Genomic DNA, 18,775 nt, shown 5'->3' on the forward strand with positions numbered 1-18,775 from the left:
AAACATTTTTCTGCTGCTAAATTATGAAATAAATCGATATATTACAGATATTCATAGTTTTTAATCTTCAACCTTCAGATTGGGGAAACCTTCATCTGTTCAGAGTTTCAGGAGCTTCTTTATTAACGCTAACATTAGCGTTAGCTACTAGCTGTTAGCATTGAGATGCTATTGTAGGCTAGCATAAACTCCTTTTAGCCCAACCAGAAACGGTGAGCCGTAAGAAACAGATTAACTGGGTTAAAACTTTAATGTAACTAAATAATCAGATTGTGCTTCAGCTTCAGAGGCGGACCAGAAACGAGCAAATACCAAGACTGTAGAACCGGGACAGAACCAACAGAACCGGGTCAGAACCAGGCCTGCAGGAAGTTTCAACCATCCTCTTCCAGTTTCCAAAATTAACTGGACTTTTCTCCAGCGGCTGAAGAAATGGACCAGCCTGAACCAGAGGCTGTCAACCCTCTCCAGAGGTCAGAGGTCGCAGCAGGAGGGTGTGTCCAGGGGGCGCTGTCTCTGCCGGTCGGCTCGGCCCGCTAACACGGTGTCAGGCCCGCAGAGCTGGTGCTGGACACCTCATTAAACCGATGAGCAGCGGCTGAGGGAGGCGCTGCCCCCCCACCGGGTTGGGACCCAAACTTAGCAGCCCCCAGAGCGCCGCATGCGAGGCGGGCAGCGCGCATGCCAGCCCAGGCGATGATGGCTGACCGCGGGCTGTCGGGGGTTAATGGCAGCGTTTAGAGGACGGCTCGGTCTTTTGGAGACTGGAGCCCAACAAGAAGCCCCCCCCTCATAAGCCCCGCCCCTTGACCCCCCCGCGGCGCGGCGGAGCTGGCGCGGCTGGTGTCGGTCCACACCGAGCCGCTCACTTCCCTCCAGCTCAGCCGAGACGATTCCTTCACAAATAAAGGTGTTGGTCTCTCCATCCGTCTCCTCCTCCTAATTGGGAGGCGGGGGGGCTGCGGGGGGCAGTAAGGGGGGGCAGCAATGACAGACAGGAGGTCAGCGTAATTGCTGCTGGCCATATTTAACATTAAGATAATCAGGCCATTAATTACCCTTTGGATCATTAAATCAGCCACTTGCAAAATGAAATTTCGGCCTCTATTACTCACTCCACAGACCACGGGGGGGCAGGGGGCAGTTCTCCATCCATTACCCCACATCCACACTCAACCCTCCACCTGCACTTTCAGCTCCTCTTCTGTTTAACACGCTGGGATTTAAACACGCAGAATAAATCGATTCATGCAGAATCGCAACTCCTGGGAATCATGAATCCATTCAAAACAATCAGAAATTTATTTTAAATGATCAGAAATCTATTTTAAGTTATCAGAAATTTAGTCTAAATGATCAAAAGTTATTTTAGGAAACGCTCTAAAAACTCTATTAAATTAATAATATTAAATTAATATGTTTTCTTATGTTCATATTTTGTAGTTTGGGATGAATTTATCTCCATATTTATCACTATTCCTAGATTTATCTTTTCTCATGCTAATTACGATGCCCTGAGTTTAGTCCTGTCAGCTTCACCTGCAGATTTAATCCCAGACATTCGTACGTTTACCTCAGTAACTAGTTTTGCTGCGTTGTTGTTTCTCCTTTAACTAGATTAATGACATGCTAACGTGTTGCTGCTCTTAGTGGAGTATAATTCTGGGTCCTCTATAAAGGATGGAGGCCATCTTTAATTGGTTTTATTTCTGTTTTGTTCAGAGCTGGTGAGACATGCAGTCAGACGCGACGCAGTGCCACCTGCTGGTGGCTGGAGGAAGCGTTTCCACCAGCTGGATCGGAGGAATGAATCCTCTGGCCATGAGTTTGATGACAGAAGAAGAGAAATGGAGAGATTACAGCAGCGTTTGATGCTAATAACTTATAATTTGAGACGTTAGAGCCGGCAGCGAAGCATCAGCAGAATCTGCCGTCTAAGAGGAGAAACGACAGAAGGATGAGAGGGAGGCCGAGGGATTTATGTAGGGGAGAGGACAAACAGCGAGCCACTTAAGGAATGGACTGATAAAGACTATCGACAGCAGAGAGGAGGAGATGGAGCCGCGGCGGAGCGAGGTGGAGCTTAATAGAGATAATATTGACCTCCTGCTCTGGCCTCTCCAGGGGGAGCAGCAAGAGGTTCATAAATAAACAGCAACAAGAGCGGCAACATGGGGGGCAACGACAGGAAATAAACGGCAACAAGAGCAGCAACATGGGGGGCAACAACAGGAAATAAACAGCAACAAGAGCGGCAACATGGGGGGCAACAACAGGAAATAAAACAGCAACAACCAGCAGGAACCTTCTGAACGGAGCGCTGTCTGAGGTTCAGCTGCTTCTTGATCATCTATCTGATAATTATAAGGAGCTTCTGTTGACTAATGATGGCCCATCGCCATGGAAACGACCCCGGCTCTGATTTGGCATGATTAACCACTTTCCATATTTTGACCCCAACATGGAGACACAGGAACTAAATCCAGCAGATCGAATCATTTTAATCTGGTTCTGATCGTGTGAATGGGTCGCGGCTCGGTTCTGGAGGCGTCTCCTACCTGCTGGCGTCTGGCCCCGGTTTGAGGCGGCCCTGGGCGTTCGCCTCCCACACACTGTTGGCCAACTCGTTGCCGATGGCGGACATCACCTTGATGAGCTCCAGCGGCCACTCGTCCAGGTCCAGGGACCGGACCCGGGACAGATGGGTCCCCAGGTTCCGGTGGATCCCGGAGCACTCGATGCAGATCAGAGCGCCCAGGTTCAGGCTGGCCCAGTCTGGGTCTGTGGGACAGAACCAGAACCAGCTGGGTGTCAGAGGACGGCAAAACATTCAAACTGGAAATCTTTCCCTGAACGGCCTTGTCCAAACAAACACAGTAACTACCTACAACCAGTTAATTCCTTCAGCCACCGGGGGCGCTGTGGTAACTTTATCTGTTTGGTTTTTTTTTTACCACTTCCAGCAGCCATTGTACCACAGAACAGAATTACACAGAAGAGTTTGATCGTTTCTGATAAGTTTGTAAAAATATTTAAGATCCTGAAGTAACTGATTTAATTAATTTGGCTTCCAACAGTAATGTACTTCCTGTTGTTAATGTACTTCCTGTTGATACTGTGCTTCCTGTTATTAATATACTTCCTGCTTCCTGTTATTAATGTACTTCCTGTTGTTAATGTACTTCCTATTGATACTGTGCTTCCTGTTATTAATATACTTCCTGCTTCCTGTTATTAATGTACTTCCTGTTGTTAATGTACTTCCTGTTGATACTGTGCTTCCTGTTATTAATGTACTTCCTGTACCAACCCCACCGATGGCTCCATCTATAGTCTGTGAACTCAAAGGTTTCCCCTTCAGGGTCGTAGTAACTGAAGAACCAGTAAACGGTTCCTGTCATCCACCAGGACCTCCTTTCTTCTTCTGTGGTGCTAAAAGTGTTAGAACAGGCGGTTCACTCACTCGGTACGTCGCAGTCGGCACAGCGGCCGTTGCCCCGGATGCTCCGGATGGACTGCAGTGCCAGCGCCTCCGACTGGCTGGTCAGGCGAGACTGGAGGAGAGAAGGTCGGGTCCAGAGAGCGGCTCGGTTAGATCAACACACATCATCACAGACACACATGTTTCAGGCGTGAAGGGAAAACATGGCAAACAAATGAAACGGGTGGGGGAGGGGCCTCTGAGAAGCTGAGCGCCTGAGGCGTAAACACGGCCGAGACGAGAACCAGGCCGACCCGACAGTAATTGCTATTCTGTAATTATGGGAGTGGAACCGGGAAAGATTGGGTTTGAGAGGAGATCTGGGGCTGGATTCAGGAGGAGTCACTTTAAACCTCCAACAGAACCAACAGAGCCAAGCAGAACCAACAGAACCAAGCGGGTCACCTTGTTCTTGCTGCTCTCGCAGGACTGCAGGCTGGCCAGGATCTGGCTCTCGATGACCTGGACCCAGGCGTCCCGCTCTTCGTACGACGTGGCCTCGAAGTTCCACGTCTGACCCGTCAGCGACACGATGGTGAACTCAAAGTTCTCCTCTTGTTCTGGTGGAGGACAAAACGGGTCAGAGAACCAGCCTGGTTTCATTCTGTGCTTTTACTCTGAAAGGACCAACAAGCAAAATTAGCAGAAACATCATAAAACTCCAAGTGAAAAACTGATTGATTCACATTCCTTTCAACCAACTCAGTTTGACGGCCAAACCGAACCTCCAGTCTGGTTCCTTCTACTTTCAGACCAGAAACAATAAACTAGACAAATGAACAGTTTTATTGTTTTCACCACAATCAGATCATCCAATCATCAAATCAAGAGTTTGTGAAATTCATCTTGGTTTTGGACCAAGATGAATTTGTTGGTTTCTTGTTTTTCCATCAATCTTTCAGGTTTCAGTGAAACACAAAACTTTTTAATTCCACCAGGAATGAAAAACTATAAACGTACAGGATGGTTGCTATGCTACAACAAGCATCACAAAAACCTGGCTTTGGATCCATGATGGAGGCAGACTAGCTAGTTAACATTAGCCTCAGCTGGCTGGTGTGAAACTTTTGCCTGATAGAAAGTTCCACCATAAATTAGCAACAATAGTCTTGGCATGATGAAATGTGAGATGTGTTTTTAGCGCCTTTATGGCCACCTGATGTGAATTTCAGACATTTTAAGGCCTTAATTTTAGACTTGAGCTTTTTCATGAAGTGCCCGGGTCTGGCAGGAAGTGTTATTAGGAAGAAAGAGTGAAGAAGCAGAACGCTGAGTCCGGTTGGACCAGAACAAAAAGAACCAATCGTAGTTTAACGGAGGGAGGCGGTCGTATTCTGTGGCTTCTAGCAGAACCAGATCCAAACTTGATCTGCCGACTGTTTGAGGTCTGTCAGCCTCCTGGTTCTGAACGGCGGCTCTGCGGCTCTGCCTCTGCCCTGCAGGGACCTGCAGTAATTAAATTCCCATGATGCTCTGCTTCCAGAGGGAGGGGGAGGGGAGGACCAACACAGAGCGTGCGCCCCCAGAGCCACAGATTAAACGCCGGCCCGGCGGGCCACAGCAGCTCATGAATAGAACCAGGAGGGTCCAGATTGGACCAGAACCGGCCTGACATTTACAGCTCTAAAGGTCAACAAACACCTGGAGCCTCCGGGTCCAGAACTCTTGGTTCTGTCCAGAAACGGACAGAAAACGTGGCTCAGCTCCACCGGACACGTTCAACACAGGCTGCTGCCCCCAGGTGGCCACTACAGGTCACTGCACTAAACCTAGCATCTAAACTGGTTTATAATGGTTTAAACTGGTTCCAGCCTAAGTGCCAGTCAGGTCCATTTCTCCATTGGTGTCAGTTTAAACCAGTTATGTTTTCTGGTTCACACTGGTCCTGTCCAGTGACTGGTGCTGATCTGACCCAGTTCAGCACCGGTATTAACCTCAGAACCAGTTTCCACTTCAGTGCTAAACTCTGGTTCTGAACTGGTTTCGAACACCAATTGAAACTGGTTTTATTTTGGTTTTATGCTGGTCTTGGCCTAAGGTTGAATCTGAGTCCGGCTTTGGTTTGAAACTGGTTTTACTGGTTTTAGTTTAAAACTGGTCAAAGTTTTTACAGATTCAGACTCTGGTTTAAAACCAGTGTGAAGGTTTTGGCCTTAAACTATGGACTGATTTTGGTTTAATACTGGTTTTGGCTTTGGTTCTGGACCGGTTTAAATGGGCGTTGCCATGGCAGCAGCAGCATCAGCGGTGTCGAGCCTCCAGTAGGACATGAAGGTTATTTTTGATGCCTTGCTCGTTTTCCTAGAGTGTTTGTGTCAGCGGCGGGTTTAAACGTTGCGGGTCGACTAAACGTATGCACACACCAGAACACACACGCAGTGGTGTTGGTAATTACTGCCAGCGCTCTCGGCTACTGTGGCTGACATTCGCGCAGAGGGAGGTGGCGCCGAGGCAATTTGTGAACTCTGACACCGGCAACCTTTAGCAGCACAAACAGAACAACCCAAACAGCCGACGTTTCCAGCGGGACGCGCGGCGGGCCGTCAGGCGGGCCGGCCGGCCGGCTGCGCGCCGGCAGACAGGCGGCGGCCTCAGGAAACACAAATTAAAAGCCTTAAATGTCAGCGCACACACTATTGCTCTGCGACACAGGTCATTACTCCGCACATTATTCGCAGCATTTTACAGCATTAATAACCTGGAAAATATTGCAGACGATTGTTCTCCCTCTGAGAGGCTCACAGGAAGGAGGAGGGAGGGATGTACCTCAGGGGTCCGGTTCTGAACCCGACCAGAATCTGACCAGAACCCAGACCAGTCTGAACCCGCTCTGAGAGGTGGAGGAGGCTTCACAGGATGGAGGCAGGGAGGGATACACCTCAGGGCTCCAGTTCTGACCCAAACAGAACCCAGACCAGTCTGAACCCAACCAGAACCTGACCAGTCAGAACCCGGTCCGACCCGCCGGCTTCCCCCTCATTAATCGACTTTAAAGGGCTTCCTGCTGCGGTTCACCTGGCGGACCCACTGAGCACCTGCAAGGGGAACGCCCAATCAGCTCTGGTCCGGGGTCACGGGATCACCAGTCAAAGAAATTTCAGACTCTGGGGGTCAGAGGTCGGCTTTGAAAGCTACACCGCAGATATGCTGGTGTCTATCCAGGCAGCTCAGTGACTGCTCTGGTTTACTTATACTGGTTTGGAGCCAGTTTGGCTTCCATCTGGACCGGCCCTGGGATCCCAGCTGGTCCTGGCACTGCTTCATGACTGCTTTGGTTTTGTTGTCTGTCTTGGTTTACTTCTGGTTTACACTTCTGAATAAACTAGTTTTGGCTTTGGTTTATTTCTGTTTATTTCCTTGGTTTACAGCCGGTTCTGGTTTAAACTGGTTCTGTCTGGTTTGAAACCGGTCCAGTCTGGTTTGAAACCGGTCCAGTCTGGTTTGAAACCGGTCCAGTCTGGTTTGAACTGGTTCTGTCTGGTTTAAACCGGTTCTGATTGTTGTCAGAACTTTTGTTCGGCTTTGAACAGCTTTATTCTTGGTCAAATCCAGGTGTGGGTCTTTCACTAACAGGTGTAATTAGTAAAAACATCTTAACATGTAAACATGTGTTTAATGAATGTAAATAAACCCAGACAGGAGCAGAAACTGAGGTTAAAGCTGTGATGTCATTTCCTGGTGAACTGGGTTTGTTTTGGTATTTTTTAGCTAAACCGACGATTTCAATTTAAAGCTGTATTATAATGTATGTGTGAAGCTGAAGCTGTGAACCAAGCAGGTGATCTCACCTGCGAGTGTGTGTGTGTGTGTGTGTGTGTGTGTGTGGTCGGCCGCAGAGGGCGGTCCCCCATCGTAAATTACCCGGGCCTCGCTCTGACACCTAGATACTTCACCAGCCGCCCGGCGTGACAGGCCGGCGGCCGACTGAGCGCGCTCAGTGCTTAATGGCTAAATTGGGAAGACTGTTACTAATCGCTTATTGAATAATGAAAGTGACACAGCTGATAAAAGATTTCAATACCCTGGATTATTTATAATATTTCACTTAAGCTGACTAATCGGGGGGCGAGTCTGCTGCTGACGGGCGGAGGAGGCGAGGACAGAGAGGAGCGATGGCGGCGCAGGATTAAAGGAATAAAGACAGAATAAAGAGAGAAAATCACATTTACTCAGAGCGCAGGATGCAGTGCCCATCCATCACTCAGGCAGCCACTCGTCATGTCTGCTGCTTGTTGCCGCGGTGATGGAGAGACCAACATTACACATCTGCTGCAGCCGCCACATCTGTTCAGCCATGCACAGACTGCCTCCATTAGCAACGCCGAGTCAGAGAGAGACAGCCAACTGCTGGCCGGGAACCCACCAAGGGCGGGGCTACGCTGGGACCGGCCAATCAGGACGCTTCTGCTGCTAACTGAACCTTTATTCCAGGAAGTCAGTGAGTGATGATGGAGGCCTTGATTGGTTGGTAGCAACAGAACCAGAGCAGGAGGTTCAAGAGCCCAGATCAGACCCGACAAGGCGAAAACGGATCTGGTTAGATCAGACCTGAACTCTAATGGACTCTAGCAGGCAGATCCTGACAGAACTCTAGTCAGATTCTGACTGAACCCTAGCCGTCCTCCAGTCAGACAGCCAGGGTCCGACTGGAGTGCAAATACAATAATTTGCACTGTTTGCTACGGTGAATCGTAGCTAACAGACATTTTGTTTAAACTTTTGAAACAAATCAAAGATGGAGGACAAGATGAAGGGCTGAGGAATGAGGATGGAGAGATCCCTCGCTCCCTCTGGAGGTCAGGAGTCTCAGACGATCACATGGTGGCGTTTCCAAACCCGGGTCTCAGATACCGCTCACCTTAGCGAGTCCGCGGGCCGGACCAGAACCGGTCCAGGGGTCAGACCCGGGTGAGGAAAGTGAGGCGAGGGGAGGGAGGATGGCGTTACCTTCCGCAGTACCAGAGAGGCCGTCTGCCTTGAAGTTGCTGGTGCTCTTCTTCCGCCGGTGCTTCTTGCGGTTGGCGTGCGGCGATGGGGGCGGCTCCATCTTTGGACTGGTGGTACTGGAGATACTGGGACTGGAACAGACCGAGTCACCCAAACCAGTGTCTGCAACATAGAGCAGCAATAAGACAGAAGACACAAGGTTTACACGAGCCTGAGTTCAGGTAAGGGTTATGCTTATTGGGTCCAAACCAGTCTAAACCGGTACCAGACCAGTCTAGACTGGTCCCAGACCATTCTAAAATGGAACCAGTCTAGACTGGGTCGTAGTCCAGACTTAACACTGGTCTTAGGCAGATCTACTGGCTTGATTTTCCACTAATCTGGTTTGAGTGTTTAAATCTAAACGTGTTGAAGGTTAAACTGGTTTTAAACCAGTCCTATATGGTTTTGATATCCAGTCTGCCAGGTCACCAGGCAGACTGGACTTTCTACCGTACTGGTTTTGGCTTTGGATTTTGTTGATCCACTGGTTCAGGCCCCGGGTTTTTGAACTTTAATCTAAATCAAATTAAACTGGTTAGAACTGGTTGTTCTAGATACTGGTAAACTGGTACTGGTCTTAGTGTTGCTCTGATTTTAGACGGGTTCTCTACCAGGACTGGTGTTAGACTGGAACCATGCCTAACTGGTTTAGGACTGATTTTATACTGGTTGTAGTGAAGGCAGTAAATCAGTCATGGACTGGTTTTAATCTGGTCTTTCAGATTTTATTGTCACTGGACAAAGACAAACCAGTGAATCTGGTTCTGAAATGTCCTAATGTTGGTTCAGAACCAGGATTCGGGTCAGATTAGAGTATTTTATAATAAAACGGATCAATGCGGTGTTCAGACGTAGTTTTGATTATTATTTTCACTAAACCTGGTTGGAGGAAAGTTTTATTTCAGTCTCCTGGTTCATGGGTCTGTGTGGATGTTTGTTAGTTTTGGTGTCTGTAAGGTCGCGACCTGCTGTGATTTGTGTGTTAGCTGATGCAGTAGTCGGTAGAGCCTGAGCCTCACCGCCGCGTCTCTCTGGCCTCCCTCTGCAGGCTGACAGCTGTGACCAGCGGCGGAATAAAATAACATTCAGCTCCCATCAATCGGCTGGCGCGGCGGCGCGCTGACAGCGGCTCCGTGCGTCTTAACGGAACCCCGACCCGTGCGGCGCCCCAAGGACGGCCATAACTTACTTTACAATCGTTTAGTCTCAGCTCAAGTGGAAAATGTGACAACTTATCTCTGCTGACAAGACGCCGTCCCCGAGCGGCAATTAACGGCCGCCATCTGCAGACCTGCTCCACTCCGCAGCGCCCCCCGCAGCATCACTCTGCCGCCCCAGAACGGGTCGCAGCAGAACCGCAGCTGGGAAAGGTTTTATATTCATTTAATAACTGGATGCTTCAGCTACACTGTAAAAATGAGCTTCACTTCAGGTAAAGTTAACTAGAGTAATTCTGTTTTTATCAGAACCTCTCAGGAACATTTACATGTAGATCCTGGAACCAACCTGACCTCTGGGTCCATTTCAATAACTTACTTTCTATTTCAAAACTCATTTGTGTTTCTAATGTGTTTTTATTTAATAATTTGGACTTTATCTCTGGTAGCAGTTTTCTGATTTATTGGTAAAATGTTTGGAGAAAATATTTGATATGAATTTTAAAGAAATAAACTGAAAAAAATTGAAAGGTTTTAAACTGTGGATGAAATTCATTAGGATTCAACTTCATTAAACTTTACAAACTGGTTTGAACTGGTTTTTGGATGTTTTAGACTGGATGAAGTGTGGAAATGGTTTAGCATAATGGTGTGAGGTTTGTTTCAACCAGTTTTCTGTTTCTATTAAACTGGTTTGAAACCAGTTCCATGTGTTTGTTGATCGTCAGTGTGGAGGAGTTGAGTACCAGCAGCAACACTTCTCCTCCCCACCAGCTTCACAGCTTTAAACGCTGCTTAAGTGCTTAAGGACGGCCGGCGGGGGGGCTGCCAGTCAGGCTTATCGTCATGACAACACGCGGCCTGACAGCTGTCACTCTGTGTGTGTGTTTGGTCCTGAGGACGTAATGCTGCCACTTCAAGTCAAGCACACACCCCAGCAGCCACAAAGCCCCACCATGCAGCTGCACCGTGAGGCCCACCGGGGCCCACTGGTGCAGCGTGTGGCCTCCCAGCCTCCTACCTGTGCTGACTCCAGAGTTGGCGATGACGGTGGCGTCGGCCCACTGGTCGGCGCTGGAGACGGAGTAGGAGCGCTGGTGGAGGCCCTCCAGGCCGCGGCTGTTGAAGGACACCAGGCTGACGCCACTTGCCATCTGGGACGCCGACGCGCTGCTGGACACCGAGCCTGAGGGGGGGGGTCAAGAGGTCAGCAGACTGCCCTCTTCAGGCAGCACAGGGAACTACAGGACTAAACGTCACAGCTGAAACCAATAATTTGATTAATCGTGATGAATTGACCGATTTAGTAATCGATTAATTGGACACTGGCTGGAAGAACAACACTTTCAGAGCAGCAGCTAGCTTCATGACTGTTTTATCTTTTTCAATAAAAATCTAAGATTTTGAGAAGCTGATTAAGAAGAATTACAAGAATATTAGTGATATTTAAATTTGGTAAATGTGACTTTTCGTTCATAATCGTATTGATAATGACCTCTAACCTGACATGAAGTCAGAGAAACACTGCCACCTGCAGGTGGGAGGTAGTATCACTCTGTTTTTGACTATTTTCTCCTGCATTTCCTCCTCCTGTGTTTCCTCTTCCTGTCTTCCTGTTTCCTCTCCAAGTGTTTCCTCCCCCCTTTCGGTCTCATCACAGCCTGCACTCTGACTGCATTAATATTCATGGCAGTAATTAGTGATGGATCCTGAATATTCATGCTCTCAGCGGTTCTCCTGCTTGATTTAAGCCTCAGAGCTGCTTTTATGTAGCGGAGCGCGACACGCGGCGCCCCCCGGCTTTTGTTTTACGACGCCTCCTTCAGGTGAAGCGCGGCGCCTGTTCTGCCAAGGCCGGCCCGGTTCTGAAGGATCCAGATGATAAACAGGTGCTGCTGGCCTGCAGTCGGCTCAGATCATCAAACATTCAGGAATCGGCAGAACGCTGACATTTCCTACACCGCTCCGCTTCCTGAACACAGCAGGAGGGTGTACTAACTTTTCATCACCAGTTATATTTTTCGACAGTTTTGGATGAATTGTTGCTCTGAATATGTTGTTTTTCACCCAATATTCCTCCTGTTAATCAATAATCAGAATTAATCTGATTGGTCCTTTCAACCCGGATTAAAAATACAGTCTAATAAACTAAAACCTCAGTCCACGGGGAACAGTTTGGGCCCCTGAAACTGACCTGAGGTTGGTCCCAGCTGGACGTTGCTCATGTCCTTCACCAGGCCGTTGGCATTCTGGTTGGGCCCGGCGCTGCAGGCTGAGACGGCCCGCGGTGGCCTCTTTCCCGGAACCTTAACGGTGGTTCGCAGAAGATCGATCTCCTTACCGTGAACGTTCTGCATGTAGTCCTGAGACAGAGAGAGAGGGAGAGAGAGCAAGAGAGCAATAAGGCCAACACAGCAAACAAAAATAAATGCACATTACTGGTTTAAATAAAGTTTTATTTTTTACGTTAGCGAACACCGCTGGATTTTATTTAAGCCTCAGTGACTTTCTGATCGAATAAAGACAGAAATAACAAAACAATAACAAGTTTTTAAATAACCTGTTATGCTTTATTCAGCTGACCAAACGTTCTGGAATTCCGTGGGGTTGCTAGGTGATGGGAGGAACTCTGTGGGGTGGCGAGGTAATGGGCGGAACTCTCCTGGGTTGCTAGGTAACGGACAGAACTCTGTCTGCTAATCATTTTTGTTTTAAAGACACTAAAAACATTTTAAATTAACCGTCTGGATGTTTTTTAGTTCTTTGCTGTTTGAAGAAGCGACAGAAACTCAGATGGAAGAAAAGAAAAGAAAAGGTGAATTTAAACGATTCGCTCCTTTAATGGAACAGAAACTGATTCCAGCTGGAAGCAAACATTTTATTTATTAAACTTATCAAACATAAAGATAATATTCTACGATCAGAAGCAAAATTATCCCAAACAATGTATGCGTTATCAGCCAGTCGATCGGTTGTGGTTCTGTTCTTTTGGACCTGCAGTCTCTGACACCACAGGGGAAACAAAGTAATCCTGTTGATCGGAGCCGGCTGCTGATTGGCTGCAGCAGCTTTGGGGGCGGAGAATAAACTGAGAGGGGCGGAGCCTAACCTGAGAGGGGCAGGGGGGGCCTAGCGGGGATCAGGCACAGAAAGCTGCAGCGATCCGGATCAGAACCACCAGGGCAGACGACCGCCTGGCTGGACAGAACCAGAACCGATCCAAACTAGGCCTAAACTGGACCAGAAACTAAGACTGAACTGAACCAGCTGAAGCCCAAACAATCAGAACCAAAACCAGCTGAAATGGGTCCAAACCAGACCAGGAGTTTTACTCAGAACCGAGCCGGACCCGGCACCAGGTGGAGCCCAAAACCCTAAACCCGTCCAGAAAAAGAACCAACATGGTTCTGAATCAATAACCTGAAGGAAACCAGAACCAGAACCGGTCCAAACCCGACCCGATCAACAGAACCAGTCAGAACCGGTCAACAGGTCCGGTACTAGACCTGTGGTTGTTTACATCCTGTGTGGTTCTAACGGGTTTGGACCGGCGCCAAGCAACCCGACACGTCTGATGAAGAGGCTGAGAATAACGACCCGCAGTAACTGCTGCCACCGCCGTGCCGTAAATAATAACCATAAACTAGATTATTAACAACACACACACACAAACACACACACACACACACACGCACACACTCTTTCCCTTTCTCTCTCTCTGATCGTCCCGCCTCCTCCTGGCAGCTCTCCTGACAAAGGGCCTATTCAAAGCCTAGTGCTCTCCAGGGCCTCGCCGGGGCTGCTGGGTAAACGCTCCGACAGATTGACGCCCTAATGACTCTCCATCTGCATCCAACGCTTTCATCAGTGCCGGTCGCTAAGGCAATGGCTGAGAGGACGGAGGGCAAGATGGAGCATGGAGCGAGAGAGAGGACGGGTCCGCTTGGCGCCGGTCCGATTGACGGAGCAGAACCAGCAGATCTACTGGTGGCCTGGCAACAAGCTGGTTCTGCAGAACCCAGAACCAGAACAGGTTCACACATGACTCAGAGTCAGTTCTGGTTTGTAGAAGATGATTCAGTTTTCGCCAGTTCTTCTGTGCGTAGCGACTCGGACGGATCAGAACCAGAACCTGGATCAGAACCAGTCAGTGACTCTGGTTTGTTCCTGATTGGTTCTCTAATTAGTGGTGTTGCTGTGGTTCCTCAGCAGTCGGGTTGTTAGCGCCTCTGATTGGATCCAGCGGGTTAGCCGCCGCAGCGCGGCGTTGCTAACTGATCCAGCTGATCCGGGTCGGTCGGTCTGCGCTGCTGCAGGCGTCGGGCTGTTTATGCGGCGCTGATGTGTTAATGATGAGTTTAACTCTAATTTGCTGCTTCAGCTCCTCTAATGGCTGACTGACGGGAGCAGAGAGGCGAAGTGTGGCGACGGCTCTGCAGGGAATCAAACCAGCAACTCCCTGCTGCTGCTAAACTGTACTTCACTACTCAGGGTCAGGAAGGTTCAAGCTGAAGACAGGAAACAGTTTCCTGTCTTCAGGAAACTGTTTGTCACCTGATATTTAGGTGACTATCAGCTGCTTTAGGTCATAAAATGTTGTTTCATGTCAGAACTGAGGCTATGGGAGGCTGAAAGGGACAAATTTAGTTCTGACTTTTAGTTGGATGGCAACAGCATGAAGACATAAAACTAAGCTATGAATGACAGCCTGTCCCAAGACAAGATTAATAAACAAAGCATCAACAACCAGTCAAACATTAATTACCGTATTTTCCGCACTATAAGGCGCACCTAAAAACCTTCAATTTCCTCAAAAGCCGACAGTGCGCCTTATAATCCGGTGCGCCTTATATATGGACCAATATTGAGCCACAACAGGTCTAGCAACTACGGTAAGCAGCCGCCAACTTAATATTTGGCCGTAGAAGAAGAACCGCGCGGTGCATGCTGGGATAGTTGTCAGAACGCTGGTTTGTTAATAAAGTTTGACATATCTACCTACTGACCTAATAATCAGGTCGTCTGCAGGTTATTTTAGCACCATGTTCTCCACGAACATGCTGTGCGCGAACGGAGAAGGGTGACCATCGCCCGGCCACGTCCTGGCCCAGGAAGTCTCTCCTCGCCGACCGGAGTCGGACTGTTTGTTGACATTCACTTTAGTTCAGCTCCATCTAGTGGATGAAAAGCGTAACTCCAGCCTCTACTGTAGCGTCATTCTATGCGCCTCATAATGCGGTGCGCTTTATATATGACAAAAGTCTTAAAATAGGCCATTCATTGAAGATCTGCCTTATAATCCGGTGCGCCTCATAATGTGGAAAATACGGTAATCTGGAAAACTTAAGCTTTTCTGACATTATGAAAAATAAAGAAAAACTTAAAAAACCCAGGAAGTAAAACTTAACAGCTGAGAAAACAAGTTCAGCAATCAAAACCAAAGCAAAGAATAAACTCAACAATTCAAAACCTGATTAAAACTAGCAAGATGCTAATGACAGTTAGCTGTATGCTAATGACGGTTAGCTAAAAGCTAATGAAAACTAGCTAAATACTAAAATTTGCTAAAAGGCAACAAAAAGTAGCTAAATACTAAAAATACTAAAAACAGCGGTCGGTTCTCCCAGACCTGCAGCGGTCGGTTCTCCCAGACCTGCAGCGGTCGGTTCTCCAGACCTGCAGCGGTCGGTTCTCCCAGACCTGCAGCGGTCGGTTCTCCTGACCTGCAGCGGTCGGTTCTCCCAGACCTGCAGCGGTCGGTTCTCCTGACCTGCAGCGGTCGTTTCTCCTGACCCGGATCCTCCTGCTCTCTGTGAGGAAGCAGCAGGTCTTTGCCTGCTGCCATAAAGCTTCTCTGAGCCAACAGGGTAATTAGCAGACACATTAGAGCTGATGTCCCCATCATGGTGGGCAAACAGATGATGAGTCCTAATTGATACACAGAGTGTGTGTTATGGCCAAACAGGAGGGTAATGTTGGCCATCAGCTTACATGGAGGCTGGGGTGGTAGGTGAGCAGTCCGTTATCGCACAGCGTCACGTACTTCTTCTTCCACTCCTTGTTGAGGGATTTGCCGCTCCTCTTCATCAGCATGCCCTGCAGGAAGCAGCACTGGGTTAGTCATCGGGAACAGTCATTACAGAACTACAGCGTCACACCCAGAGACTGGAGCCGACAGCAACAATACGAGTTGGAAATAAAAACTATCAAACACATGAAAACAAGAAGAAGGTTAGAAACATCAGATGGAAATAAAAACTATCCTGTTGGAGAAAGCAAGAGGAAAGTAACACTGAGAAGCAACATCATCAGTTCAAGCTCCGGTTGCTTTCATACAAAATCCGTCCTTAGTCTGTTTGACCTGCTGGGAATTTTATATTACGAAGATGAAGAACCCACCAGAACTGGACCAGAGACCAAATCTCTACCGGCTAGTACCACCATCAAAATTAAAAAAAATATTAGTCCCATCATTACCTAACAGATTAAAATGAACCTAAAACAACCTTCAGTTGATCAAGAGGCTCCATGGACTGATACCAAATGATCTCCTGCTGTGGTTCTGTGGTGCTGATGGGGCTCTTTAAGGTGATGCTAACGAGGTTTGGACCAAAAGCAGGTCAAACTACCCAAACATTGCTGTGAGTTCTCGTTGGCCAACATGAGGACGTTCTGTCAGCTTCAACTCTGACTCACAGCGTCCTAATTGTGCATTTAGCCAACATCTCGATTGGTCGAAGCTCAAGCTAAATGACCACCAGGGTCTGTGGAGTGGAGATAACGAGCTCACAGCCAGAAGACGTCAGGAATCCAAACATCCAGTCAGAGGAGCTGAATGGGAGAAAATGTGGGGAAATCAGCACTTATTTAATTGTCTGGATCTTTATTTCTCTCTCCTACGCACATCAGCCGCGGCCGAGTGAGCGTTTAGGCCCGCCGCTCGCTCTCCGCTCCTTCGCCGCCCACACTTCATTTGAGCAGCATTCATTAGGTACGAGGGGAGAGCAGGAAGGTCAAAAAGGAGGCGAGAGGGAGGCGGCGGCGGGGGATAAAACCGTCCGCTGATTAGCAATTACAGCCGCGCTGCCACGCGTGTCACTTCACTGGACCTCTACAACATTAACACTCCGACACAGAGTATTAATAGAGTCCGCTGTGAAGGGAGGAAGAGCGGGAGGAGGAGGAGGACGGACAGGCCGGATGATGGACAGAAGCTTGCTCTCCGCTCAGCTCTCATTAAGGCGGTGGGTGGCGGTGGGACGCCGTGGCGGCCGGCATGACCCCCGCCAGCTCGCTGTAATTGGCGGCGACAAAACGCCACGAAGAAACGCTTCAGAGTGACAGCGAGGCGCGGAGACGGAGCTGGAGACGGTTCTGATCTCAGGCCGCGGCGGCCATGTTCAAACTCATCCCAGCTGCTGTCAGGAAGCTGTGGCGTCTCAGCGCGCCGCTGGAACAACATGGCTTCCCCGCGGCGCGCTAAACGCGACGTGACGAGCTTCCCGCCGCGGCCAAGTGAAGGCCGCCGGCAGCCGAGAGCTGTCAGGCCGGCTGAGCGTCCGTTGGCGCCTTCTAGCTAGCGGCTAACCGGGTCAGCGCCGCCACCTGGGATCATCTCAGCTCAGAGGAGATTCCCTAAAACGGCCTAGACCAAGTCACAGCAGGACCAGAACCACAGGCAGATCAGAAATATTAAGGGATACTGACCCTGTTGGTCCCAAAAGCTGTTAACTTTAATCCTTTGACCTTTGAACTCTAATCCTAAAGCTGAAGATGAGTTATTCATTTATTTCGCCAACTGAAAACTGAAACTTTCCTTTCAAACTGAGTAAACAGATTTCCAGGAGAAAGAATCAGATAAATGTTTGGTTTTATTTCACTAAGGTTCCTATTTGGACAGGAAACAGGAAATAACGCATCACTTCCTCCAGCACCAGATTAATTCCCAGCATCCCTCCTGAGGATGACAAGCGATCAGTTAGCATGAGAGGAAGGCTAATTGAAACCCTCCTGATGGGTAATATCCTCCATTATTCACCTCTGTGACACACTTGTTTTACCTTCGGGAGGCGGCGGGGCCGCGGCGGCCATGACGGCCCACAAGGTCCCTGCTGGGAGGATGGATGTAAGATAAATACTTCCAGAGATGGACTCTCTGAGCCCGGTGAAGTATGGCGAGGCAGTGCTTAGGAAAAGGTCGCCGGCTCGGGGCGGCAGATGAAGTCATTTGTTAGGCATCTCAAAACGTCCGAGGGCGCCGCCGAGGATTGTGGTTCAGGTCGTGTTGAGTGGCGGCGGTGGATCCCTGAAAACGCTGCGGCGCTGTGAGGGATGACAGGAAAAGGTCGGCGGCTCGGGGGAAGCCGAGAGACGAGTCATTCGTTAGGAGAAACGCTGGCGGAGTCGGACCGGGCCTCTGATTAAAGAGCCGCGCTGTCACGAGTCCGATCCGTCCAGAAGACGGAGACACAAAGACAGCGGGACAGCTTCTGTCCTGGCAGCAGAGGAACATCAAACCCATTAAACCTGCTGAGCAGAACCAGATAAAGAACCGTCCAATAATCTGCCTCTAATCGCTCAATCGCCCCCATTCTGCTCACACAATGGACGCCTCCCTCCGCCGACGGCCTGACAGCACAGATATCCCAGGATCCTCGGGACAAACCCTCGGCCCTTTGTCTCCAGGATCAGGAGGATCAATCAGAACCTTCCTGCATCTGATCCGGGCCGGACTCCGACCCGGGTCATCCATCATCCCCTCAGACAGGCCCGGAGTGTGGGCCGCTGATTACAGACGTCCAGCAGACAAAGAGCAGGACGGAGGCAGGAGGCGCCGCCGTTCGACCTGGTCAGAGTCAACACTGACCCAAACGGTGAGGTCCATCAACGGAACCAATCACAGCAACGGAACCAATCACAGCAACGGCCAGAGACCTCAGGAGAAGTTCTGGAAAGTTCCCCTGAAAGACTGACGGGTCTGTGCTTGAACTAACAGAACCAACACATCGGGCCAGTGGTTCTGAACCAAACCGTCCTCAGGTTCTGGTCCAAATAAAAAGATTTCCTTCAACAAAACGAGACCCAACCTGAGAGTTGATGTGATTCATAAACCCAACTTTCAACAACAGACCATGAACTTTGATTATTT

The 18,775-nt window shown here is 49.1% G+C and overlaps 1 protein-coding gene across 7 annotated transcripts in view; it reads right to left on the reverse strand.

The window, feature by feature from the left end:
- agap1 (ArfGAP with GTPase domain, ankyrin repeat and PH domain 1) overlaps positions 1–18,775 on the reverse strand; it is a 57,823-nt gene that overhangs the window by 7,833 nt on the left and 31,215 nt on the right. For 6 of the 7 annotated variants that reach the window (XM_007570708.2, XM_016681022.1, XM_007570707.2 and 3 more), the window contains 7 exons: positions 15,619–15,723; positions 11,822–11,990; positions 10,649–10,813; positions 8,429–8,590; positions 3,887–4,041; positions 3,464–3,554; positions 2,559–2,781 (listed from right to left, as the gene is read on the reverse strand). In XM_007570708.2, the coding sequence (XP_007570770.1) occupies positions 2,559–2,781; positions 3,464–3,554; positions 3,887–4,041; positions 8,429–8,590; positions 10,649–10,813; positions 11,822–11,990; positions 15,619–15,723 (1,070 nt within the window). The remainder of the gene's footprint in view (positions 1–2,558; positions 2,782–3,463; positions 3,555–3,886; positions 4,042–8,428; positions 8,591–10,648; positions 10,814–11,821; positions 11,991–15,618; positions 15,724–18,775) is intronic. The other variant, XM_016681020.1, reaches the window with a different exon arrangement.

This window comes from Poecilia formosa, unplaced genomic scaffold, assembly GCF_000485575.1.
Source record: "Poecilia formosa unplaced genomic scaffold, Poecilia_formosa-5.1.2 Scaffold266, whole genome shotgun sequence".
Taxonomy (NCBI): Eukaryota; Metazoa; Chordata; class Actinopteri; order Cyprinodontiformes; family Poeciliidae; genus Poecilia; species Poecilia formosa.